The sequence below is a fragment of the Oncorhynchus gorbuscha genome, linkage group LG22, assembly GCF_021184085.1.
Source record: "Oncorhynchus gorbuscha isolate QuinsamMale2020 ecotype Even-year linkage group LG22, OgorEven_v1.0, whole genome shotgun sequence".
In the NCBI taxonomy this organism is placed as follows: domain Eukaryota; kingdom Metazoa; phylum Chordata; class Actinopteri; order Salmoniformes; family Salmonidae; genus Oncorhynchus; species Oncorhynchus gorbuscha.
In genome coordinates this window covers 14,061,888-14,088,555 of record NC_060194.1, presented here as the reverse complement: position 1 = coordinate 14,088,555, position 26,668 = coordinate 14,061,888, and the positions used below count along the sequence as shown (strand labels likewise).

At 46.2% G+C, this 26,668-nt stretch overlaps 1 protein-coding gene across 1 annotated transcript in view; it reads left to right on the top strand.

Moving 5' to 3' along the window:
• The window catches only part of LOC124009083 (chromodomain-helicase-DNA-binding protein 7-like), a 79,567-nt gene extending 53,175 nt beyond the window's left edge, over positions 1–26,392 (top strand). Inside the window, 19 exon segments of the mRNA XM_046320584.1 lie at positions 1,941–2,149; positions 3,641–3,840; positions 4,482–4,644; positions 7,067–7,156; positions 7,825–7,928; positions 9,524–9,653; positions 9,986–10,104; positions 10,366–10,714; positions 11,046–11,254; positions 11,393–12,289; positions 12,721–12,872; positions 15,592–15,825; positions 18,840–19,007; positions 20,162–20,395; positions 22,874–23,089; positions 23,389–23,532; positions 23,642–23,746; positions 23,913–23,962; positions 23,964–26,392. Of these exon segments, the coding sequence (XP_046176540.1) occupies positions 1,941–2,149; positions 3,641–3,840; positions 4,482–4,644; positions 7,067–7,156; positions 7,825–7,928; positions 9,524–9,653; positions 9,986–10,104; positions 10,366–10,714; positions 11,046–11,254; positions 11,393–12,289; positions 12,721–12,872; positions 15,592–15,825; positions 18,840–19,007; positions 20,162–20,395; positions 22,874–23,089; positions 23,389–23,532; positions 23,642–23,746; positions 23,913–23,962; positions 23,964–24,936 (4,746 nt within the window). The 3' untranslated portion in view covers positions 24,937–26,392.
• Positions 26,393–26,668: the final 276 nt, after the last annotated feature.

Sequence of the window (26,668 nt, the reverse complement as noted above, 5' to 3'; positions counted from 1 at the left end):
GACTGGGAGGGCAGAGACTTGGCTTGGTCAGTATTTCAGTCTCAAGGACTGTACAGTTACTGGCTACTTGAGGACAGTGAGGCTACCGATTTTGTGTTGACAGTTTGGCTGCTGGGGCTGAATTCTCTGTTGCAGCATTTACTATGGGAATGGGAGAAACCCAGCCCGGGGTGGTCACACCAGCGTTTCCCCTCCCTTTAGACACCATGCTAAAGTATCGGCGCTCAATAGTATTATCTCCCTCATACATACACTAATCTAAAGCGTTAATTAATATGGCTTATTACCCCCAGGCTAGCCATGCGTGGCACCCCAGTCATAACTGGGCTAAGTCTAGCTCATTTAAAACGGTGGCTGTGGGAATCTCTTTCTATTCCTTAATTACCCCGCATTCCCCTCTTCGGTGGACCCAGAGGCAGTAAGCAGCTTATGCTGCTGCCGGAGGGGAACAGAGACATCACTTAGTCAGTCTAGAGAGCAAGTCCTTTTCCTCTCCTCTTCGTCTCTACCCCACACCGCTCTTGCTCTCTCCTCCCTCTCAAGGGCCCTAGAGTATAGCACTTAATCCAGCCGCATAATCTCTGCAAGTCACCCTGGATGAGTTTTTATATATATATATATGTGTGTGTGTGTGTGTGTGTGTGTGTGTGTGTGTGTGTGTGTGTGTGTGTGTGTGTGTGTGTGTGTGTGTGTGTGTGTGTGTGTGTGTGTGTGTGTGTGTGTGTGTGTGTGTGTGTGTGTGTGTGTGTGTGTGTGCAATGCTTTCAGAAACTTCAGACCCCTTGACTCCAAATGTTGTTACATTACAGCCTTGATCTTGAATGGATTAAATAAATAAAAATCCTCATCAATCTACACGCAATACCCCATAATGACAAAGCGAAAACAGGTTCTTCGAAATTGTTGCAAATTTATAAAAATATGTCAAACATACCTTATTTACTTAAGTATTCAGATGCGTTGCTATGAGACTCAAAATGGAGCTCAGGTGCATCCCATTTCCATGTATCATCCGTGAGATGAATGATTAGAGTCCACCTGTGGTAAATTCAATTAATTGGACATGATTTGGAAAGGCGCACACCTGTCTATAATGTCCCACAGTTGACCAGGCATGTCAGAGCAAAATCCAAGCCATGAGGTCGAAGGAATTGTCTGTAGAGCTCCGAGACAGGATTGTGTCGAGGCACAAATCTGCGGCAGGGAAACAAAAAAATGTCCCCAAGACACAGTGGCCTCCATTATTCTCAAATAAAGAAATTTGGAACCACCAAGACTCTTTCTAGAGCTGGCCCCCCCGGCCAAACTGGGGAATCGGGGGAGATATGGGCCTTGGTCAGGGAGGTGACCAAGAACCCGATGATCGCTGACAGAGTTCCTCTGTGGAGATGGGAGAAACTTTCAGTAGGACAACCATCTCTGCAGCACTCCACCAATCAGGCCTTTATGGTAGTGTGTCCAGACGGAAGCCACTCCTCAGTAAAAGGCACGACAGCCCGCTTGGAGTTTAGCTAACAAGTGCTCAGCATATGTGGAAACTCCTTCAAGACTGTTGGAAAAGCATTCCAGGTGAAGCTGGTTGAGAGAATGCCAAGAGTGTTCAAAGCTGTCAAGGCAAAGAGTGGCTACTTTGAAGAACCTCAAATCTATTTTGATTTAAAAAATAAAAAATGGGGGATAATGCATGATTCCATGTGTGTTTCATAGTTTTGATGTATTCTGTTATTATAGTAAGAATAAGGGAAACCCATTGAATGAGTAGGTGTCCAAACCTTTGACGTGTACTGTACCTAATATATCGATCTCTATCCGCAGGGAAACTGGTAATAAGGTCAATAATAACATGCTACCTGTTTTGAGCATTTTAACAGGGAGGGAAATGTGGTTAGGGGGTTTGACACAGTTTAATTTTGTGTGATTTTAAATAACAATTTTCTTAGAACACCCTGGTGATTGACACGCCGAGAGTACGGAAGCAGACACGCCACTACAGCTCAATGAAGGAGGACGAGTTGGCGGAGTTCTCCGAGCTGGAGAGTGACGGCGAGAACGAGAAGCCCTTGACTAAACCCAGGCGGCCACAGGACCGAGCCCAAGGGTACCCCCGCAGCGAGTGCTTTAGGGTGGAGAAGAACCTACTGGTTTATGGGTGAGTGGACATCTGAAAGACATAGAAATTTGTTAGAAATTTGTTCTCCATGTCCCTTTGGAAGGCTAACCCTGATAGATCTGAAAGAATGTAATCTGTTTTAGTTTTTTTCCCTGGGGGGAATTCGGTGAAAGATTTTCACCATAGTGGTCCATATCTACAGCTAGACACTACAGACTGTTAGATGGATGTAAGAAATTAATCAAACACACCAGAGTGATATTACCACAGCCCTTATCACTCATCCAGTCCTTTCACCTCTACATGTTCTCGGTCAGGAAGTCCACCTGATTCCTGAGAGATGTCATATCTTGTCTGGCTTCCAGGGTACCGATCTCATCTTTCCTTTCCCTCCTTTGTAGGCTCAGGAGGTTGAGGATGTGTGCTTGCCTAAACACCAGTCACAAGCGACTGGTCTGGTCATGCTGCGGTGGTCTGGGGGGAAATGACGCCCAAGGAGCGCTATTGCTTGCACACTCCCATGTAGAGTAATTTAACACTTAGCCATCTGAGGCTCCCACACGCAAGGGGCCATTAAACATGCCTGTATACTTACACACACACGAGCCCAGATCGATCTTGCGTGCACTCCTATAATGACCCAACACGCAACCACACAGTGAACCAACCAACCAGCGCCTACATCACACACAATGGCTCAGCACTTACGTATAAACACACGCACTCATTAGTCGCCGTGCTCGGCTGCCCTCCGCTGGGAGAGATCACGGCTGGCTGCATGCACTCACCACGTCTGACCAGCAGTGGGGTTTGTTTTTCACATGCGACCGAGTCAACTGTACTGTCTAGACCCCAGGGCTGTAGGGCAAATTAGAGCCATCACGTCTGAGAGGACTCAATTCAACTGACGCTGCTGCCATTGACTCCATCTCCCTCCATAGACCAGCCCCAGCCTCCCTCGACCCACAAACGCACTCCTATCGTCTGGGTGTCAGTGGGGTTATCTCACTGCCATGTAGAAACGTTTTAGGGCGAGACGAGAGTCTTCGCTCGGTTGTCACAAGTAGAAATCTACTCTGGGTCACCCGCGGTAATGAGATGTGCTGTCGGTTGCATGTGCGGTCATGAGCGAACGGGGTCACGGAATCAGATCGTGGTGTGACATTGGAACATGGTTGAAAGGCAGAGAGCCAGACATAACACCGCCCCATTCATACCCACCCCTCAACCTTACTGTAGTAGTTTGGGTGGGGGGAGGAATTAGGAAATAAAAAACCTTCCAGCTCCAGATTGTAAATGTGAGTCATCGGGATAAATGATAATACTTGGGACACTGACTAAATAATTCTCATCTCTTTCTCCTCTCTCTCTCCTTGCTTCGTTCGTCTTCTTTTCTTATCATTTCCTTCATCTTGTTTTCTCTTTCCCGCTCTCCTTTCTTCCCCCCCTCTCCGTTATCACTTTCTATCCCTCCGTCTCTCCCCTCCCTTTTTCTTCCCCTCTCTGTGATGATCTCCCCCTCCCTGCTAGGTGGGGTCGCTGGGGAGACATCCTGTCCCACGGGCGTTTCAAGCGGCCCCTGCGGGAGCAAGATGTGGAGACCATCTGCCGCGCCCTGCTGGCCTACTGCCTGCTGCACTACCGTGGCGACGAGAACATCAAGAGCTTCATCTGGGACCTCATCACGCCCACCGAGGATGGACAGAGCCGCACGCTCACTAACCATTCCGGTACGTATCCCTACGCACCCTTACTGCAGCATTACCGTAGCTTAATTAACCAAAAACGTAACGAACACACCACCACCTTTCCACTGTCTCACAATGGCAACCTCACCAGCTGCTCTTTAAGACCTGCCCAATAGCCCCCAGTAGGAGTAGTGAATAAACATGCGTCGAATTCCACAGGATTTTTCACAGTACCACCACCAACGTCCCTCCCTCGCTCACTCAACCCCTCCCCCACTTATTCCTTCCACAACAACTCCTGACATGACCTTGCTTTAACCTTATGCTCTGTCTGGTTTAGCGCTGGACTAGAATCGGCTCAAACTGGTTGTCTGACCTTACATAACTTATCTGACCTTGATCCTCATTGGTTTCCCGCCTAAGCAAACTGGAATCTGATTTGGTTACACAAACCATAGTTAGCCCAATTCCTTGCTATTTCAATGTTTTCAATGTTATCAATTAGTTTGCAGATGGCCATTTCAAATAAATAATTGTCATAATTGATAAAAATCCTTGCTGCTACTAGACTTGTCAAACCCAGGTCTCTCTTTATAAAGGGATCTCATTGAGAACTAATGAATCTATTACCCTAAATTGTAATGTCTCTGACTGTTGTTGTGATCCCCCCCCCTCTCCTGCAGGTCTGTCTACTCCAGTACCACGGGGTCGTAAGGGCAAGAAAGGGAAACCAGCCCCGCCTGCCCCTCCCCAGCTCCCCAGGGCAGAGTGGCTGGCCAGCTGTAACCCTGACCTGCTACTGCAGGAGGACAGCTACAAAAGACACCTTAAACACCACTGTAATAAGTAAGTCACCCCTAAATCCTAACCTCAACGCTGTCGTTTTTCAAACACCAAAAGAACAAATTAGCCATTGATCAAAGCTCAGTGTCGTTGTGCTCGAGTCCGGTCTCGAGACCCCATGTTTGTCTGATACATTTTGACTGTCGGACAGTGAGGACTCGTCATTTCTTCCCGAGACTAGTGGCGTAAGAAACTCAGTAGTTATCAGCTTCCTTTTAGTCAGCGCGTTAAACTGCTTCGCCAGGTGAAATATACATACCCACGTTTCATAAAATGATCTTATCACCTATTAAAACCTGGGCCTCCTACTTGACTCGTAACATTACTGTTCTTTACTTTCATTGACAAATATCCTCAAACCTTGTTGCGCTCGTCAGAATTTCCTTGATTCACTAGTAGGGAAGTGTTAGGGGAATTATTTGCAAGTTGTGCGCTCACTATTAGTGATGGGGGTTGGGGGGGGGGAGTTGTAACAGTCTTAATATCTATTATAGACATGTTTGCTCAGTGGTGAAATGTGGCAACTTCCAACATGTACTGAACTCAAAAATCATACCATCACTTAATGCACCCAACTGAATAAAACAGAACTGAGTCGAGCTTCTGGCTGCCACTCACACAGATAGCACCCACACGGATAATGCTACCCACAACCACACTTACAACCTAGCCTTACGCCATCACGATCACACATCACCAAAAGCAAGAACAGTGACACGTCAAAGGATGTGCGAGACAAGCTCGTGATGCCGGATGGACAGCGACTGTAATACCAGAGCGCACTATGTAGGAGAGTGCAGTTTATGTTAAACACATAGGGCCGATAGACAGCAGTCACACACAGCATGATGTTAAAAGACATGGCGCACATTCACTGACATAATACGCCAGTAGGTCCCAATCATAAGAATACAAAAAGCAACCATTAAGCGTTAACTATTACTTCCCGTTGCAAATGTCTTTTTCACAAACAGCACACAAAGTGACCGGTGAACTTAAGTTTAGATGCAACAACGTTTCACGCTGAAGTTATTTTCAATGAAATGGCTGCGAACTTTGAAGGAAGTCGTTTCCGTAAGTTTTGGTTAAACGTCCAACCCATTAAAAATCAACATGTGAAATGTCCACTGTCACTCCAAAATGATTCCCTAATAGAGTTTAGCCAGCTAGATTTATCTCCCCAAAAACCACCAAAGAAAAATCCTTATTGGATCTTTTTCTCATCTTCAGTCTTAACGCTTTCCTTTCCAACAACAACTGAAGAGATAAAATCAGAACATTTATTATTTTACAAATTCTCTGAAGGCTGTCATTGTTCCCTACTGTGTTTGGGTTAGTAACAACTTGTAAAGTGACTATATTTTCCCTCGGCATGCATTTTTCACCAGTCTCAATTTCTGAAGGCTCCTGAGTGGCGCTGTGGTCTAAGACGCTGCATCTCAGTGCAAGAGGCGTCGCGACAGTCCCTGGTTCGATTCCAGGCTGTATCACATCTGGCTATGATTGGGAGTTCCATAGGGCGGCACACAATTGGCCCAGCGTCGTCCGGTTTGGCCGGGGTAGGCAGTCATTGTAAATAAAAAAAATGTTCTTAACTGACTTGCCTAGTTCTTCTCTAATATGAGCACAGAAATTCTTGAATTTTTAGAAAAAAAAATTTGTCACTGTCCTAAATTGGACTCATATTTGACTGGTTTTGACTCTCTTGCCCCCCTCCGGTCTTAGTCTTGACTTGAACTCGATTTGCTCCGGTCTTGAACCGGTCTCACTTTACGTGGTCTCAAACACACTGGTCTACCCTAACCTCTGACATTTAACCCCTAACGGAAACACAACCCCTACTCACACACCACCATATTGTCATAACACACCGTTGATAGTTGGTGGTTTCTTTATCATTCCCAAAAATCGAACACCCATTAGTCCCCGGTAATCCTATTTCACATGAGTTCCATAGCTCCACTCCAACTAGCCCCACACACAACACACACACTCCTTTTGTTTAGTTCTAGCCAGTGTCCTATTTACTTTCCCTCCTCCTTCCTTGGCCGCAACTCTTCTTTCTACTCTGTTGTTGTCGGGGAGATTTTGTGGCGGCCAGGTTTTTTGGGGTTGAGGCTGGCACCGCGCCAGGCCAGGTGCCAGGCAGACCTGTTGGAAGCGGGTGAAAGGCGGCACACACAGGGGCGATTATGTGGTGCCATCTGTCAGGCGCAGGGGCTGGCGCGCGGCGTGGCTAATCAGGCCTGGCAGCGTGATGGATGGGTAACGGCCAGTGCCAAAGATCCGCTGCCGCAGCTAGCCGCTCTAGCCAGCTACTGCTGCTGGCGCACGGGACCAGAGTTTCACTTTTATTACCCTCCCCCTCTCTTCCCTTTTCTTTCTTTCCTATTTCTGTCTCTCCCCCCCCCCCACACACACACAGAGTTCTCCTGAGGGTCCGTATGCTCTACTATCTGCGACAGGAAGTCGTCGGTGACCAAGCCGACCGGATCCTAGAGGGAACAGACTCAAGGTTGGCATCCACTCCCTTCCGTCTCCTCCCTCCATCCCTTTATCTCTCACTCCAACACTCCCAAGCCCCTGCCTGCTTTATCTTCACACTCCCTCCCTCTCCCCTCGTTTCACCCCATCACCCAGATGTGCATGCATATATAATGCCGAAAACGTGCACACCATGTCAATGGCGTCTGAGGCTCTTCGCTGAATAGCTACAATGCTGTTATTGTGTGTGTGTGTGTGTGTGTGTGTGTGTGTGCATATATGTGCCAGTTATTGTGTGTGTGTGCCTGTGTATAAGTGCCAGCTTGCCTGTGTGTGTCTGTATTGGATTAGGCCAGGCAGGCTGCTAGTGGTGATAGCGTTGCAGGCATCAGGGCAGGCTGCTAGTGGTGATAAGGTTAGGCCTGCTCTGCCTAGGTCTCCTTAGTGATGAGGGCTGCTTTCTAAATGGCACCCTATTTCCTATATAGTGCACTACTTTTGGCTCTGGTCGAGGCAGGATGTAGGAAATACGGTTCCATTTGGGCCACAGTGGAGATGTTCCAGCAGTGTGGCTAATGACCATATTTCCTCCCAGATGCCTGGAGATGGGGCCTAATACGGACACGCGCCGATTTCTAGACCCTGTTAATTCATTTTCCCCTCGTTCTCTCTTCCTTTCCCCTTGGTCTGGGCCCACAGTGAAATGGATATCTGGATCCCTCAGCCTTTCCACGCCGAGGTCCCTGCCGATTGGTGGGACAGCGAGTCGGACAAATCGCTCCTCATCGGAGTCTTCAAACACGGTAAGCCCCACCCGTTCGGTACTCGCACACACACGCACACCGCCCGAGTTCATGGCTGCTTCGGCTTGATTGGTGTTCCCATAGCGACCGCGGAGCACAGCTGGCTCAGTGAGACATCAGGAGATTGATTGATGGCTATGTCCAGCAGCCCGAGAAGATGGGCTGTGTAGGTACGTGTGTGTGAGCACAGACTTGTTGCAGCCTCCATCTAGTCCCTGGTTATCCAGTGTTCTATCAACCACAGTTGGTTGATGCACTTTATCATGAGGTTAGTTCTCTTTTAGCTATGGGCTAGCTGGTTTAGATTTAACCACCTTTTTTTATTGTGTTACAGTGCAAAACAAGATAACAAGCCAGAATTGTAACGATTTTAAGTGTCAATTGTATTGATGGTGATAAATATTCATATTAATTTGGGATAATTGTCATTATTCTCCATAATTGCCACCCTCTCTGATTCAATTATGGATCCGTGCTGTGCCTCAGCCCTGACGCGCGCGCACACTCTCACACACGGGTGCTCTCTCAAACACACATGGAAACAATAGAGCTAGCCTATAGTTTATCATAATCCTCATTCACTTGGGAGGCCGGGGGAGGAAGCTACTCTCTGCCTCTGTCACACACACACCCGCATGCGCACACACACACACACCAAACCTTCACACATGTCTGGTACACACACTGTACACACTGTACAGGCACACACACTCTCCAGGGCTGTGAGAAGGAAGAGTGATGGCCTATAAACCCCCTCATGATTAGCGCTTGGCTCGGGGCGCAACAGCGGTTAGGAACAATGTGTCACCGCATAAATCCTAATTGAAATGTGATGTTCTGGTGGGGGCTTTGGGGAGTGGGGGGGGGGGGGGGGGGCAGGCTGAGGGGTGGGGGAGAAGGGGATAGTCTGGTCTGCAAACTGGCACGGTTGAGGGGCTCCAGCCTGTGCCTCTCCCCCCCGCCCCCTCTGTCTCCCCCTCCTCCCACCCGCCGTGCTCAGTGGGATCTGCAGGCTCTAATCTGTTCTGCTTGGAAAGCTCCAACGGGCACTTTTCTCTCTCTGCTACACACACTTGGGCAAATACACACACATACTGACATAGGCGCACACACACTTAGACACACAGATTTTCTTATACACATTAACACACACACACACACAGTCAGATGCGCGCTCACACACGCTCCAACAGGCACTGCCCCCTGTCTGCATCTGGACCCTGGGGTCTGTCCTTCTGTTTTTGTTTTTCGCATCTCTATATATGGATGGCAGTTCATTTTTAGGATGTGATTCTGAACTTCATGATGGGTTTTGTTTTAAACTCAATTTGGCTTCTCTTGCTTTTTGTTCAGTCTTTCAGGATTGATGCTACTTTGTATCATGATTAATGCCTAGGTGTATATGCATTTCCACTGTAAATTGTCAGTCAACGTCTGCTATGTTCTTGGCCTGGTGCGTGTCGTTTCCCAGTCACAATGCAATCATCTCTCACCCACTCCCTCTCTCTTCACCGGATGTGGAAAGTAGAACTCTGTAATTCAACCTCTCTCTCCTTCTTTCTCAATCGTGCTCTCTCGCTCCCTCTCCATCCCAGGCTATGAGAAGTATAACTCGGTGCGCGCCGACCCTGCACTGTGTTTCTTGGAGCGGGTGGGCATGCCTGACGCCAAGGCCATCGCTGCAGAGCAGAGGGGGGCGGACATGATGGCAGATGGTCCGGAGGGGTAAGACACTCAGCCAAAATTCACCACCACCTCTTTCCCCTCTTCCTCCTCCTCTTTTTCTTATCAACCTCCTGTCCCAGTCACCCTCCAACTCATCTTCCTTCCTGTCTCTCCATCCTATTTGTTTGTTTTTTGACCTGTCTTGGTCTCCCTCTCTCCACTCGATCTTCCTTTCCCTCCCTGACCTCCCACCTCCCATCTCCAATTTCCCTCAATATTCTCTTCCTGGCTCTCCCACTTTTTCCCTTGCTCCTTTGTTTGATTCTGTTTAAGTTTAAAACTAATTTCTCTTCTCTCTCCATCCCTCCATCTCTGGTTCTTTGTGTGTACAGAGAGGATGAGGACCCAGAGTACAAGCCTCTCCGCATGCCCTTTAAAGATGAGATGGATGACTTCACTAACTCTCCCCTTGATGACAAAGAGGAAGCTATGGATGTTGAGAGTGGTGAATGTAAGTGGAGCGGCCATGTTGACCACAATTTTAGGATAAATTCAATAAAAAGCTTGACAGTGTATTATTTACTAGCAGTCTGTCTGACGATGATTCACCATCCATCAATCCTTAGTTCAAAATATGTATATATTTATTTTTATATCAAACCACCAATGTACGCACCCAAAGAACCCAAAGTTGCTTTTCAGAACCATCTCAACAGTATGCAGTCAAATGTATTTGTCCTAATATTCCACCCTTTTCTCCTCCCCCTCACAGCTAAACCAGGTGAGAATGGAGCAGGCAGCAGAGGGGCGGGTCGTCTGTACTGGCCGGCAGCTTCGGCCCTCACCGCTAGACTCCGCCGCCTCATCACTGCCTACCAGCGGACGCACAAACGTGAGCAGCTCCGCCAGGAGGCCATGGCCCGGCCCGACGGCCGCCGCCGCCGGCGTCCCCGAGAACAGCTACTCTCCATGGTCACAGATGGTGGAGGGGCCTACGTGCATGAGGGCGGAGCCTTCATGGCAGAGGGCAGTCCTTATATGGCCAAGGGCGGAGCGTTCATTCCCGAGGCTACGGCTCTCCTGGCGGAAGGAGGGGCCTTCTTCAAAGAGAGGCGTCAAAGGTATAGAAACATGAATAGTTTTATTGATTAGATCTTTGAGGCACACTTCCGTTCAGATTTCTTAGGATATGTTATACACCATAAACAATATGTATATAATAAACATTTCAATTTGTTACCCGGCTGTATGGAAGGCAGTACAGTCAAGAGTTTCTTGAAGTTCGTTAACTTCCTGTATTATTCTTTGGTGCTTGTTTGAGAAGTGCTACTTGTAACATGATGCATGTAATACAGTACCCATAATGCTCCAGTCTCCTAATCAATACACTACTCATACATTGCATTCTGTCCCATTGATTGTTGGATTAACCCTTCCGTGTCTCGTTGTCAGGTGGACCAGGCGTGAGGAAGCTGACTTTTACCGCGTGGTGTCCACGTTTGGCGTGATCTATGACACGGCCCGTCAGCGCTTTGACTGGACCCAGTTCAGGGCCTTCGCCCGTCTGGACAAGAAGACTGACGAGAGCCTAGAGAAATACTACTTCTCCTTCGTGGCTATGTGCAAACGGGTGTGTCGCATGCAGGTCAAGACCGACACAGGTAAATGCCCTCACACATTTAATTACAGAGAGCTCTTGAACACAACTTCAGCCATACCTACATTTACTTAAGCTAAAGCAAAGGATCATTCCCTAGAAAGACTGACTAGATTAACAACTATTTTCCTCTCTCTGGCAGAGCTCCCAGACCCCACCCTGATCATTGACCCCATCACGGAGGAGCGGGCATCACGCACCCTTTACCGCATCGAGCTGCTGCGCCGCATCCGCGAGCAGGTGTTGCCCCACCCCCTGCTGGGCGAGCGCTTGCGCCTCTGCCAGCCCAGCTCTGACCTGCCGGAGTGGTGGGACTGCGGCAGGCATGACCGCGACCTCCTCCTGGGTGCCTCCAAGCATGGCGTGAGCCGCACCGACTACCACATCCTCAACGACCCCGCCTTGGGCTTCCTTGAGGCCCACAGGAAGTTCACCAAGGGGGGATCGGCTGGGGCGCCTCAGCCGCCCCGCGAAGGAGCTCCCTCTACTGCCTCTGAGCAGGCTGTTGCTGAGAAACCCTCTCATGTCAAAGAGGAGGATGTGGAAGGCAAGGAGGTGAAAGAGGAAGGTGACAACGACCTTCCATGTACTAAAGCTGAGAAACCAGACGAGCAGGAAGGCAAGGAAGACGAGATGGAGGGAGAGAAGGAAGAGAAGGCTGCGTCTCCCAAGAAGGAGTTGAAGGACGAGAAAGCTAAGGAGGAGGGAGATGACCTAAAAGACGAGGAAGACCAAGAACTGACGGAAGAGAAAATGGAGGTCAACGGTGATTCTGACGGAGAGTCTTCCAAGGAGGCCGGACCTGAGAAAGAAGACACTCCCAATGAGGACGTCGGGGACCAGGACAAGAGTCCAGAATTCCAGGAAAAAACGGAGTCTTCCAAAGCATCGGAAGACCAGGAAATCAAGAAGGAGAAAGAAGGGAGTCCAGCCAAGTCTCCCAAATCTCCCAATAGAGTGGCTGAGAAAGGCCTCGAAGAGGAGGATGAGGAGAAGATGGAGGAAGATGACAAGTCTGAGAAGTCGTCTCAAGCTGAAGGTATGTCTTACTCCCAACTCCATTGCTAAAAATATAGCTTTTCTCAAGGATAAATTCATTTACATTTTACATTTAAGTCATTTAGCAGACGCTCTTATCCAGAGCGACTTACAAATTGAATTTTAGGGTGTGAATTCATGCAAACTATCAACTGTGTAGAGGTCTATACTATAGACCGTTGGGCCATGCAAGTGCATGACTCAACTACTCTGAAGTGGCTGTGTGTAGTTGGTCTGATTTAGCTGGAATTTAGAAACTACCATATGTCTGTATGTAGTCTATTTAAGCTTGCTGCTTAATGTTGAATTGAAGATTTACTGTATGACCCTTCTCGTATACTGCTATTGCTAATTTTGAGAAAGCACTTACATGAAGCCATTTCTAGATTCTCTTGTGGCTGCAATTGACCAAGCGTTGTCGTCATTTTTCAGTTGGTGCCACCTCTGAGCAGAAGAACTTTGACGAGGAGAGCAATGCCTCACTGAGCACCACGGCCAGAGACGAGACCCGCGATGGGTTCTGCCCCGAGGATGGAGAACCCTCAGCCATCCAGAGAAACTTCTCCTTCTCTTTCTGGCCGAAGGTTTGTCGAACAAAAATGTACATTAATTCACAGATACATGCTCATATTAATTTAGTGGTTAAATATATACTGAACAAATAATTATATAAACGCAACATGTAAAGTGTTGGTCCCATGTTTCAAGAGCTGAAATAAAATATCCCAGAGATGTTCTATACTCACAAAAAGCTTATTCCTCTAAAATGTTGTGCACAAATTTGTTTACATTCCTGTTGGTGATCATTTTCTCCTTTGCTAAAATAATCCATCCACCTGACAGGTGTAGCATATCAAAAAGCTGATTAAACAGCATGATCAATACACAGGTGCACCTTGTGCTGGGGACAAACGGCCACTATAAAATGTGCAGTTTTGTAACAAAACACACTGTCACAGATGTCGGAGGTTTTGAGGGAGTGTGTAATTGGCCTGCTGGCTGCAGGAATCTCAACCAGCACTGTTGCCAGAGAAATTAATGTTAATTTCTCTACCATAAGCTGCCTCCAATGTCATTTTAGTGAATTTTGCAATTTGTTCTTTACTGACTTGCCTAGTTAAATAAAGGTAAAATAAAAAATATATAAAAAATCTAGAGGCATCACTACAGACCCTGGTTCAATTCCAGGCTGTTTCACAACCAGCCGTGATTGGGAGTCCCATAGGGCGGCGCATAATTGGCCCAGCGCCGTTTGGGTTTGGCCAGGTTAGAATGTCATTGTAAATAAGAATGTGTTAACTGACTTGCCTAGTTAAATGAAAAAATAAAAATCAGGGGTAAATAACAAATGGTGGTGGTGGGGTTATGGTATGGGCAGGCATAAGCTACGTACAATGAACGCAATATATTATCCATGGCAATTTGAAATCACGGATTTGCCTTAATGAGATCTTGAGGCCCGTTGTCGTGCCATTCATCCGCCACATCACCTCATGTTTCAGCATGGTAATGTATGACACAAGGATCTGTACACAATTCCTAGAGGTGGAAAATGTCCCACTTCTGTGAATAGATTAGGTAGGCAAATAACTTTAAGGGAAATATTATGAACGGTACAGTGCATTTGGAAAGTATTCATTCTGACCCCTTTTTCCACATTTTGTTAAGTTACAGCCTTATTCTAAAATGGATTAAATAAATATTTTTTTCTCCGCAATCAACACACAATACCCCATAATAGGCACACACTATACAGTGGTTTGTGTGAGTATTCACCCCCTTGGCCTATTTTATTGCCTAACTCCCTGGAATTAAAATTGATTTTTTGGGGGGGGGTGGGGGTTCTATCATTTGATTTATTTTGAAGATGCAAAATATTTTTACTGTGAAACAAATAAGAAATGAAGAACTTACAGCTGTAAGTCTCTTGTCTCTTGTCGCTATAAGCTTGGCACATCTTGCCACTGGTATTTTTGCCCATTCTTCAGGGCAAAACTGCTCCAGCTCCTTCAAGTTGGATAGGTTCTGCTGGTGTACAATAATCTCTAAGTCATACCACATATTCTCAATTGGATTGAGGTCTGGGCTTTGACTAGGCCATTCCAAGACATTTAAACGTTTCACCTTAAACCACTCAAGTGTTGCTTTAGCTTATGGTCATTGCCTTGCTGAAAGGTGAACCTCTGTCCCAGTCTCAAATCTCTGGAAGACTAAAATAGTTTAACCCTTTAAGAATTTCAAAGTATTTAGCACTATCCATCATTCCTGCAGTTTCCCAGTCCCTGCTGATGAAAATTATCCCCACAGCATGATGCTGCCACCACCATGCTTCACTGTGTGGATGGTGCTCTTGGAGTGAGGTGTTGGCTGTGTGCCAGACAGCTTTTTTCTGACCACTCTTCCATAAAGCCCAGCTCTGTGGAGTGTACGGCTTAGTGGTCCTATGGACAGATACTCCGATCTCCTCTGTGGAGTTTTGCAGCTCTTTCAGTGTTATCTTTGGTGCCTCTCTGATTAATGCCCTCCTTGCCTGATCTGTGAGGTTTGGTGGGTGGCCCTCCTTTGGCAGGTTTGTTGTGGTGCCATATTCCTTCCATTTTTTAATAATGGATTTAATAGTGCTCTGTGGGATGTTCAGTTTCAGATATTTTTCTATGACCCAACTCTGATCTGTACTTCTCCACAACTGTCCCTGACCTGTTTGGAGAGCTCCTTGGTCTTCATGGTGCCACTTGCTTGGTGGTGCCCCTCGCTTAGTGGTGTTGCAGACTCTGGGGCCTTTCAGAACGTGTGTGTGTATATATACATACATACATACATACACACATGCATACATACATACTCAGATCATGTGAACACGTGGACTATATTTAACAAATGATGTGACTTCTGAAGGTAATTGGTTGCACCAGATCTTATTTAGGGGCTTCATAGCAAAGGGGGTGAATACATATGCATGCACCACTTTTCAGTTTTTTATTTTATATTTTTAAACAAGTAATTTTTTCCACTTCACCAAATTGGACTATTTTGTGTGTCCATTACATGAAAATACATTTAAATTACAGGTTGCAACAAAATATGAAAAATGCAGAGGGGGGTGAATACTTTTGCTAGGCACATACTATAAACAAAAGGTACTTGAACAGTTCAGTATTAAAGAAATAACACATCAGTTTACGTAAAGAAATAAAATCGAGAACATGAGCGATAAGCCCAGTTAAAGTTGGACCCCACTCGATCATCAAAGTACTTCTCTAGTTGTATTAATCCATTCCTCTGTGCGCCATTTTTACTTTCCAGGATCGCGTAATGATCAACCGCATGGACAACATCTGCGAGGCGGTCATCAAGGGCAAGTGGCCGGCCAACCGTCGTCAGTTCTTCGACATCCCAGGCCTGTTGCCTGGATACCCTGGACCCGTGGTGTCAGAAAGCCCCCTGCAGAGGCGGGGCCTGGCCGAGCTGTCAATGGTGGCGGCTGCTCAGACGAGCTTCAGCGGCAGCGAAGACCTCACCCTCTCGCCACAGGTTAACGTAAGTAGTAAAAAAAATATATTTAAAAAATCGCCCTCAACAGATTTAGTTTGTACATACCGGTTAACATAACATGCATCTCAGATGATTGGTCTTGGAAAATGAAATGTATTCATACAGATATATATAGGGTGAGGTCTGAAAATGAATATTCCCTTATTACTACATAATTTACTTCAATAACTTAATTTTACTTTCAAACCGGTGTCCCAATTTTCTACATTGATTTTCAATCTAATGTACACTGCTCAAAAAAATAAGGGGAACTAAAATAACACATCCTAGATCTGAATGAATGAAATATTCTTATTAAATGCTTTTTTCTTTATATAGTTGAATGTGCTGACAACAAAATCACACAAATTATCAATGGAAATCAAATTTATCAACCCATGGATGTCTGGATTTGGAGTCACACTCAAAATTAAAGTGGAAAACCACACTACAGGCTGATCCAACTTTGATGTAATGTCCTTAAAACAAGTCAAAATGAGGCTCAGTAGTGTGTGGCCTCCACGTGCCTATATGACCTCCCTACAACGCCTGGGCATGCTCCTGATGAGGTGGCGGATGGTCTCCTGAGGGATCTCCTCCCAGACCTGGACTAAAGCATTTGCCAACTCCTGGACAGTCTGTGGTGCAACGTGGCGTTGGTGGATGGCGCGAGACATGTCCCAGATGTGCTCAATTGTATTCAGGTCTGGGGAACGGGCGGGCCAGTCCATAGCATCAATGCCTTCCTCTTGCAGGAACTGCTGACACACTCCAGCCACATGAGGTCTAGCATTGTCTTGCAGTAGGAGGAACCCAGGGCCAACCACACCAGCCTATGGTCTCACAAGGGTTCTGAGGATCTCATCTCGGTACCTAATGGCAGTCAGGCTACCTCTGGCGAGCACATGGAGGGCTGTGCAGCCCCCCCAAAGAAATGCAACCCCACACCATGACTGACCCACAGCCAAACCGGTCATGCTTGAGGATGTTGTAGGCAGCAGAACGTTCTCCACGGCGTCTCCAGACTCTGTCACGTCTGTCACATGTGCTCAGTGTGAACCTGCTTTCATCTGTGAAGAGCACAGGGCGCCAGTGGCGAATTTGCTAATCTTGGTGTTCTCTGGCAAATGCTAAACGTCCTGGGCTGTAAGCACAACCCACACCTGTGGACGTCGGGCCCTCATACCACCCTCATGGAGTCTGTTTCTGACCGTTTGAGCAGACACATGCACATTTGTGGCCTGCTGGAGGTCATTTTGCAGGGAGGTCATTTTGCACAAAGGCGGAGGTAGCGGTCCTGCTGCTGGGTTGTTGCCCTCCTACGGCCTCCTCCACGTCTCCTGATGTACTGGCCTGTCTCCTGGTAGCGCCTCCATGCTCTGGACACTATGCTGACAGACACCGCAAACCTTCTTGCCACAGCTCGCATTGATGTGCCATCCTGGATGAGCTGCACTACCTGAGCCACTTGTGTGGGTTGTAGACTCCGTCTCATGCTACCACTAGAGTGAAAGCACCGCCGGCATTCAAAAGTGACCAAAACATCAGCCAGGAAGCATAGGAACTGAGAAGTGGTCTGTGGTCACCACCTGTGAAATGTATTGTCAATCAGTGTTGCTTCCTAAGTGGACAGTTTGATTTCATAGAAGTGTGATTGACTTGGAGTTACATTGTGGTGTTTAAGTGTTCCCTTTATTTTTTTGAGCAGTGTATTTATAAAGCCCTTTTCACTTCAGAAGATGTAAAGTGCTAAACAGAAACTCAGCCTAAAACCCCAAACAGCAAGCAATGCAGATGTAGAAGCACAGTGGCTAGGAATAACTCCCTAGGAAGGAACCTAGAGGAACCAGGTTCCAAGGGGTGGCCAGTCCTCTTCTGGCTGTGCCAGGTGGATATTTATAAGAGTACATGGCCATTAAGGCCAGGTTGTTCTTCAAGATGTTCATAGATGACCTGCGGGGTCAAATAATAATCAGTGGGTGTAGAGGGTGCAACAAACAGGTCAGTACCTCAGGAGTAAATGTCAGTCTTGTCAGGCTTTTCATAGCTGGTGAACAGGTCAGGGGTCCTAGCCGCAGGCAGAACAGTTGAAACTGTTGCAGCAGCACGACCAAGTGGACTGGGGACAGCAGAGTCATCAGACAAGGTGGTCTGGAGGCATGATCTTGGGACTCGGGTTCTCCGGGAGGGGGTAGAGAGAATTAGAGGGACCCTACTTAAATTAACACAGGACACCAGATAAGACAGGAGAATTACATCGGATATAAAACTGACCCTAGCCCCCCCGCCGGGCACATAGACTAATGCAGCATAGCTACTGGTGACTGAGATGGGGCCAACCAGGCAAGATATAACCCCACCCACTTTGCCAAAGCACAGCCCCCACACCACTAGAGGGATATCAACAAGACTACCCATTTACTACACTGAGACAAGGCTGAGTATAAACCACAAAGATCTCCTCCACATAAGCCCGAGGGGGCGCAAAACCGGACAGGAAGAGCACATCTGTGACTCAACCCACTCAAGTGTCGCTCCCCTCCTAGGGACGGCATGGAAGAGCACTAGTAAGCCAGTGACTCAGCCCCTGTAATAGGGTCTGAAGCAGAGAATCCCAGTGGAGGGGAAGCCGGTCAGGTAGAGACATCAAGGGCGGTTCGTCGCTCCAATGCCTTGTCTTTCACCTTGTCACCCCTGGGCCAGACTACACTCAATCATAGGACCTACTGAAGAGATGAGTCTTCAGTAAAGACTTAAAGGTTGAGACCGAGTCTGCGTCTCTCACATGGATAGGCAGAACATTCCATAAAAATGGAGCGCTATAGGAGAAAGCCCTGCCTCCTGCTGTTTGCTTAGAAACTAGGGACAATTAGAAGGCCTGCGTTTTGAGACCGTACGTGTAGGTATGTACGGCAAGACCAAATCGGAGAGGTGGGAAGGTGCAAACCCATGTGATGTTTTGTAGGATAGCAGTAAAACCTTGAATTCTCAACCCTGTATTTCCCTCTCGCTCTGTAAAGGAGGATGCTCTGAGCATGTCGTTGCCAAAGCAGCGTCGCCGCAGGCGGAGGAAGGTGGAGATTGAGGCGGAGCGTGCCGCCAAACGAAGGAACCTGATGGATATGGTGGCTCAGCTCAGAGAGTCTCACCAACCTGAGTCCCAGAGCCAGGCCATGGACCTCACCAAGGTAGGGTCTTTAGAATTTTATGAATTCATTCTAAATTTAGAATGAATATCACTTTTTACAACTGCATTGTATTTTTTTTAATTATACTTTTTGGTCAGAGTGGTGTCCTACGAATCAGGTTTGACGAGTTAGCGAGGTAACACTGGTCAACTCTCGAGGTCAACTCAGGATGCACACATGACTGTAAGTCGCTTTGAATAAAAGCGTCTGCTAAATGGCATATATTATTATATTATAGGATAACCAGTCGTACCAATGTATGTGGCTCACCTTTCAGTCAGGTATATTTCTATGGCAATGAATCCTACAGAACTAACCTATTCCAGGGCTGGGTAACTCATGACTAACTCATTTATCCTGAATGAAGTGTCTGAGCAGTGAGTTGAGGACCAATTAAATACGGATTCCCCCCCTCACAAAGATTGTGCCATCCTCTTCATTTGAGGAAGACTGATTTTTTAAAATTTATTATCAAATGTTTAGTTGGTATTAAATGTAATTTTAAAAAAAAATCAAAATGTATTTATCACATTATTTAGTAATGACAAAAGGAATTTGGTATTTTACAGGGACAGTAACTTTTATATGACAAGTGTTCTTTCGGTAAACTTATTTTATTGATAGCAGTGGGTGGTGGGGGTTGCTCATTCATTGATAAGCGCATTAATGATAATTAGGGTTAGGGTGTTAGGGGTGTTAATGATACGTAATAAAATAAAGGAGTCATTTTAAAATGCATTAACCCTGCTGAATTTGTAAACTTTTCCTTGATTATGATTTCGACAAATCTAAATGCGTCAGTTACGAGACTGCTCGAATTATCGGCAGCAATACCCACCATTGTAGTACGGATGAAGCCTGAGCTGGAATGTGAAGGGAACTGAAGCTGGTTCTCTTTAGAAAACCCTGCGTAGATCTAGCTTGCAGAATACCCCTCTGGTCTCCCTGATATGTATGAGTAAAATTGATCCCACTGAAATAAAGCATTTTAATATTTATCACATCTATTTATATAAAGGAATCAAGTATGTAAAGCACTATGGTCATATTAGTTGCCATGTAAATTAACCTCTTTGTTACAGGCATCGCATTTTAGTCTATACATTGACTTTAAGTTTCCATATTGCTTATCATTGGGACTTATTCTGCTCCAGGGCATGCATCACCACAAGGCAGCGTCGTCCCTGGCGGGCTACTCCAGCAGCAGCATGGTGCCTTCTGCTACCCTCAAGGCTCAGATGGAGCTGCTACAGGCGGCCACGCCTTCCAGACATAGGGCCAATGGCTCATTGGCCGATGCTGACCTGCCCACCCGGAGGAGACGAGGCCGCAGGAAAAATGTGGAGGGGCTAGAGCTGCTGTTTATCAACAACAAAAGAGGAGCCACGGTACACAGCATGGTCACTAACAGTCACATTTTATTAATTTATTAAAGGTCCATGCAGCATTTAAAAATTGCAATATCAAATGGGTTCTGGGTAACAATTAAGTTACTGTGATTGTGTTAAATTAAAATGGTCAAAAAGAAACAAACCGCTTCTTAGCAAAGAGCAATTTTGCTAGACCTGTCTGAGAGAGTTCTGAGTTGGAAGGGGGAACTGAAAACTAGCTCTTATTGGCAGAGCGGTTTTGAACTGTTATTGGTCTTACTAATTTACCCGCCAAAACTCCATCCATCAAAACAGCTGTGTATGTATATATGGGATGTGTATGTATATATGCAGTACTCATTCACGGGTTTTTCTTTATTTTGACTATTTTCTACATTGTGGAATAATAGTGAAGATGACAAAACTATGAAATAACACATAGAATCATGTAGTAACCAAGAAAGTGTTAAACAAATCCAAATGTATATTATATTTGAGATTCTTTAAAGTAGTCACCCTTTGCCTTGACAGCTTTTCACACTCTTGGCATTCTCTCAACCAACTTCATCTGGAATGCTTTTCCAACAGTCTTGGAGTTCCCACGTATGCTGAGCACTTCTTGGCTGCTTTTCCTTCACTTTGCAGTCCAAATAATCCCAAACCATCTCAATTGGCTTGAGGTTGGGTGATTGTGGAGGCCAGGTCATCTGATGCAGCACTCCATCACTCTCCTTCTTGGTCAAATAGCTCTTACCCAGCCTGGCGTTGTGTTGGTTCATTGTCCTGTTGAAAAACAAATGATAGTGAAAACCAGATAAGATGGCATATTGCTGCAGAATGCTGTGGTAGCCTTGCTGGTTAAGTGTGCCTTGAATTCTAAATAAGTGTCACCAGCAAAGCACCATCACACCACCTCCATGCTTAACGGTCGGAACCACATGTGGCGATCATCTGTACAACTACTGTCTCAAAGACAGAGTTTGGAACCAATAATCTCACATTTGGACCAAATTACAGATGTCCACCGGTCTAATGTCCAATGCTTGTGTTTCTTGGCCCAAGCAAGTCTTCTTATTGGTGTCCTTTAGTGGTTTCTTTGCAGCAATTTGACCAATTTGATGTTGAAATGTCTGTTACTTGAACTCTGTGAAGCAGTTATCTGAAGTGCAGTTAATTGCTGATTTCCTCAGTTTACTCTGGGGCTTCCTTTCCTGTGGCGGTACTCATGCGAGCCAGTTTCATCATAGCACTTGATGGTTTTTGAGACTGCACTTGAAGAAACTTTCATCGTTCTTGAAATATTCCTGATTGGCTGACCATGTCTTAAAGTAATGGACTGTTTCTCTTTCCTTGTTTGAGCTGTTCTTGCCATAATATGGAATTGGTCTTTTACCAAATAGGGTTATTTTCTGTATACCATGTGTACCTTGTCACGACACAACTGATTGTCTCAAGGCATTAAGAAGGAAAAATTCCACATGAACTTTTAACAAGGCACACCTGTTAATTGAAATGTGTTCCAGGTGACGACCTCATGAAGCTGGCTGAGAGAAGGCCAAGTGTGTGCAAAGCTGTCATCAAGTCAAAGGGTGGTTTACTTAGAATCTCAAACATAATGTTTGATTTGTTTAACATGTTTTTGGTTAATGCATGATTCCATATGTGTTAATTGCAGTAAACTAATGGACAGCAACACTTAGGCTTCTACTTCCAGCTTATATACATTTTACAATGGTCATCTTTTTGTTTGTTTTTAGTACCACCTTCAGTTACCCTCAACCCCTCCCATCTGAAGACCAAGTTTTGATTTCTATTTGCCATATATTTTTCAACTGTTGTGTTTCACAAACGTTCTGAACCTATATACATTTTACATACACAGTATATTTTACGTTAGTGATTTTATTTTTAGTCCCTCCTTTCAGTTCCACTCAAGCAGCTCTTCCCGAGCTTCCCAAACTCTTCTAGGGATCCCCCCCTTTTTTCTAGAACTACACAGCTGACTCGACTAATCATCAAACTTTGATTCTTTTGCATCTGTTGTGTAGTGGTAGAGCAAAAACAAAAATGTGCACCCTTTGTGGTCCCCAGGACCACGTTTGGAAAATGTTGTCTTATACTTAAAGGGCATTATTATAATTTTCAACAATTTCAGTATTATTCCAACCTTAGTGCGAAAATGTATATAAAACACAGGAAATCATGTTTCGGACCGCATTGGACCTTTTAATAAATGGTTATAAAGAACCTGATAGAAAACAGGTTCAACAGGAAAAAGTCTAAATTCGGTTTTAGAAATTGTCAAATGAACACGGGTATGCCTGGGATATCTCAATTAGACTAATGTACATTTAAATACAAGTTTGACAGGACTTTGATCAAATTTCATACAAAATCAAACATTTTAGATACAATTTGAGTAGCTCAACATTACATGGTAATGAATGAAGAGTTAACCTTTCCCGGTCTTCATCCCCCCCCCGTCCCCCTCTATAGGAGGATTCCGAGGGGACCAAAGCGTCAGCGGAGGGGGTGCCGATGCCCCCGCGTTCCTACCGCCACAACATTCCCAGTCCCAGCGCCTCCGCCCGCGTCCCCTCTGTCAGCGCTATGGAGGACGGGGACCCTGGTACCCCCTCTGACAAGGACCTGAGGGACTGGCTCAGACAGCACCCCACGTACACAATGGACATGCCTACTGCATACACACCAGTATGTACTTCAATAAACTGGAATACAGTCTAGTTGTTTACCAGATGTCCCTATACAGTAGAACTATCCCATCAGTGTGGAATATGAGCATATCCCCTACCTTCAACCCCCTGTTCCCTTTCCTAAATCAGATCTTACACCATCCCTTTCAGTGATTTAAAATATGGTTACAAAATATAACATTTAGCTATTCTAATTCGTAACGGTTATAGTGTCTATCATGACGCATTCAAGAATTTCATGTCTGGTCCTGTCGTGATTCCTAATCCCTGTCCACACTACTGTCTGTCTCTCTGTAGAAGAGTGAGGAATTGCTCCTCTCCTCCCAGTTCCCCAAACCCAAGCAGAAGCGGCACCGCTGCCGAAACCCCAACAAGATCGACATCAACACTCTCACCGGAGAAGAGAGGGTTCCCGTGGTCAACCGGAGAAACGGCAGAAAGGTAATGGGTTCTTTTCAGTACAGTACAAATTAGCTTTGTCACAAATTCATTGGTTGCCATTTGGCAACAGTTTCAATTGCCAAACAATTTGTTCCTCTTTTTTTTCCAGATGGGTGGAGCCATGGCGCCACCCATGAAGGAACTGCCCCGATGGCTCCTGGAGAACCCAGAGTTTGCCATCGCTCCTGACTGGACCGACATTGTCAAGCAATCGGTGAGTCTCTTGTCATTCTCCCGGTTAGCCCTCAAATGATTCCAATCGTCACTTGTTTTAGATTTAAACCTTATCGGTTGGAAACTGATGTTTGGGGAGAAATGAATGCCGAATTGCAAAATTGTTGTTTGACTAACTAACCACGGTCTCTTCCCCTATTCCACAGGGCTTCCTCCCTGAGGCCATGTTCGACCGTCTCCTGACTGGGCCCGTGGTGCGAGGAGGGCGTCCGTCGTCGGGGGAGACGCCCCAAATCTGAGATCGCCAAAGCGACGGCGGCTGCTGCGGCAGCTCAGGCCCAGGCTGCATCATCCGGGGGCCTAAACCCTCTGCTGATGAATGGCCTGTTTGGAGGCATGGACCTCACCAGCCTGCAGGGCCTACAGAGCTTCCAGAGTCTTCAGCTGCAGCTCATGGGCTTCCCCGGCATGGGGGGGGCTGACTCTAAACACGCCTCAGCCATGCTGCCTCTCATGCTGCCTGGTATGGCTGGTATGGGCGGCCTGCCAAACATGTTTGGCTTGGGAGGCCTGTTCGGAAATAACCTGGCCGCCGCAGCTGCCTCGGCTGCTGCCACGCCCGCTACAGCCTCCAACGGCAACAATGACGAGGGTGATTCGGACGAGACATCAAAGAGAGATGACGGGGAGGGCGGAGAAGAGGGGGATGAGGACAAGGAGAAGGACACTGGATTGGAGGCAGAGTCGAGTGAGGCTAACAGGGACGCCACTGCTCTGAACGCAGCCGCTGCCGCAATGGCAGCCTCCGGCATGTCGGCCAGCTCCCTTGCCTTCAACCCCTTCCTGCTGTCCACCATGGCCCCTGGGCTCTTTTCCCCCTACATGTTCCTGCCCCCTGGCCTGGGAGGTCTCACTATGCCTGGCTTTCCTCCCACCACCCTGGCTGACCTGCAGAGTGCCATGGCTGGTGCCATGGGGGCTGCTTCTGGAGCTCAGGGCCAGGAGAAGGAGCCCAGCCAGGCTGGCCCCGCCCCGGACCGCCCTGCCGCATCTACCGCAGACCCAGAGACAGCCGACGACAGTGACTCAGCAGAGAGCCTGGAGAAGACGGCCGAGTCGTCTGCCCTAGAAGACGAGGCCTCCGCATTGGCTGAGGAAGCTGACTCGCCGCAAGACCTAGTGGCTGAGGATGAGGAGGAAGGAGAGGATGCCCCTGAGAAGAGTGACTGAAACTAAACTGGCCTTTGACGACCCCCCCCCCCAGTGCTCTCATGACACGTTTACACACCAACTTGATATCCAAATTAGTTTTTGTTTTATTTGTCTTTGTTTCTTTTACAGGTAAAAATGAAAATCAGGGAGAGTATACGTAACTAAAAGGCTCTCACTGTAGCGTTAATAGCGTAGTCAGGGAAAAAGCAAACTGAACTAGAGTTTTGCAGATGTCAAAAGGGTGTTATTTTTGGTCTTTGTGCTCTCTGAACAGTGCATACTAGATGAGATGGAACATTTCCTCCGAAATATTATTATAGGAATGAATCGTTCCAATAGTGCTATGCTGCTTTTCTGTTTCTGTATTTTTTTTACTCTTGATATTGTGAAATTAAGTAGCATCTCGTAACTCTCCATTGGCGTACAATTAAACGGCATTAAGCGTCTATATGCTGCTGATGAAAAGGATCTTGTTTTTTTTGCTGTTTTACTGTTCTGCCTTGAAGAGCAGGATGAAGTCCTCACATATCAGATGGCCTAATAATCTGACTGTTCCCAGTCTCTCACACTGATGATCTCCCACACAAGTCTACACACACCTGACTGTTTCTTCCTGTAATCTTACACACTAACAATCCAATCTGACTCTTCCCCGTCTCAATCGGACGGTCTTACCCTCACCCACCCCGTTACCCTTCTCAGTCAAATTCTTTCCAGTTCCAGTTTTCTGCCGCCTAGTACTACTACTACTACTAACACCCATATTGTCTGACTCTTCCAAGTCACACTCGTTATAGAAACTGTTTTCCAGTCTCACACACTGATGGCCCTGACTCTCCTGACTGTTTTTAGTCTGACACACTGACAAAGCCAAGCAGGGGAGAGACCTCTCTTCCACAACGCGGACGGAGACAGCAATAACCTAAGGCAGCTTTTGAATGTCTCAAACATCGCTCTCCCATTAAAACACAACCACAAGTGTCGGTGAAAAAGAGAAACGAAATCGCATATAAACGATGACATGAAAAAGTACTGCAATCAATTTGTCTCACACTATCCCTGTTGATGCACTGGTGTAAGAGTAAAATAATCAGGTACCTTTATTAGAACTATTGAATGGGCTTTTTGTTACTTTTAGCCACCAAGCTGAAATGCATTACCTCAATTCTAACTAGCCTTGAAGTTTACAGACATAAGTTGTAAATGTTTTCTTTTTTGTCATTTTTTTTTCCTTTTTTTTTTTTTTTTTTTTACATCATGTATGATGAACTGTAGTTATGATGCTTTTAATAAAAGTGAATCATGATATTCGCCTAGGAAACCAAACCCGGAGTGCTTGTTGACCAGTTTTTTTTTTTTTTTTTAATTGGATGTTAAATGTACATGTCTATTTTGAGTGTTAAATGACCTTGGTTGATTCATGGTGGTGAAGTTATTACCCCCAGAATAGGAAAATAAAGGCTTTTTAAGTGCAGATGGACATATTTTTGCCAAATGTGATATCTACTAACAATTCAATAAAATCCACTACAATTAATCACATTTTAGAAATATTTCATTGCGCAATAAACATAATAATTTGGCTGAACACTAGAGCAATCACACCATCAACCTACCCTACAGGAGGGAAGAAGAGGGGCCCCTGCTGAGATGTCTACCTTGGCTTGCATGCCAGCTCACCTCTGACTGTGATCAGAAAGGTATTTATAGGTGAAAGCAATCTGATTACAACCCTAATTAGGCGTATCTT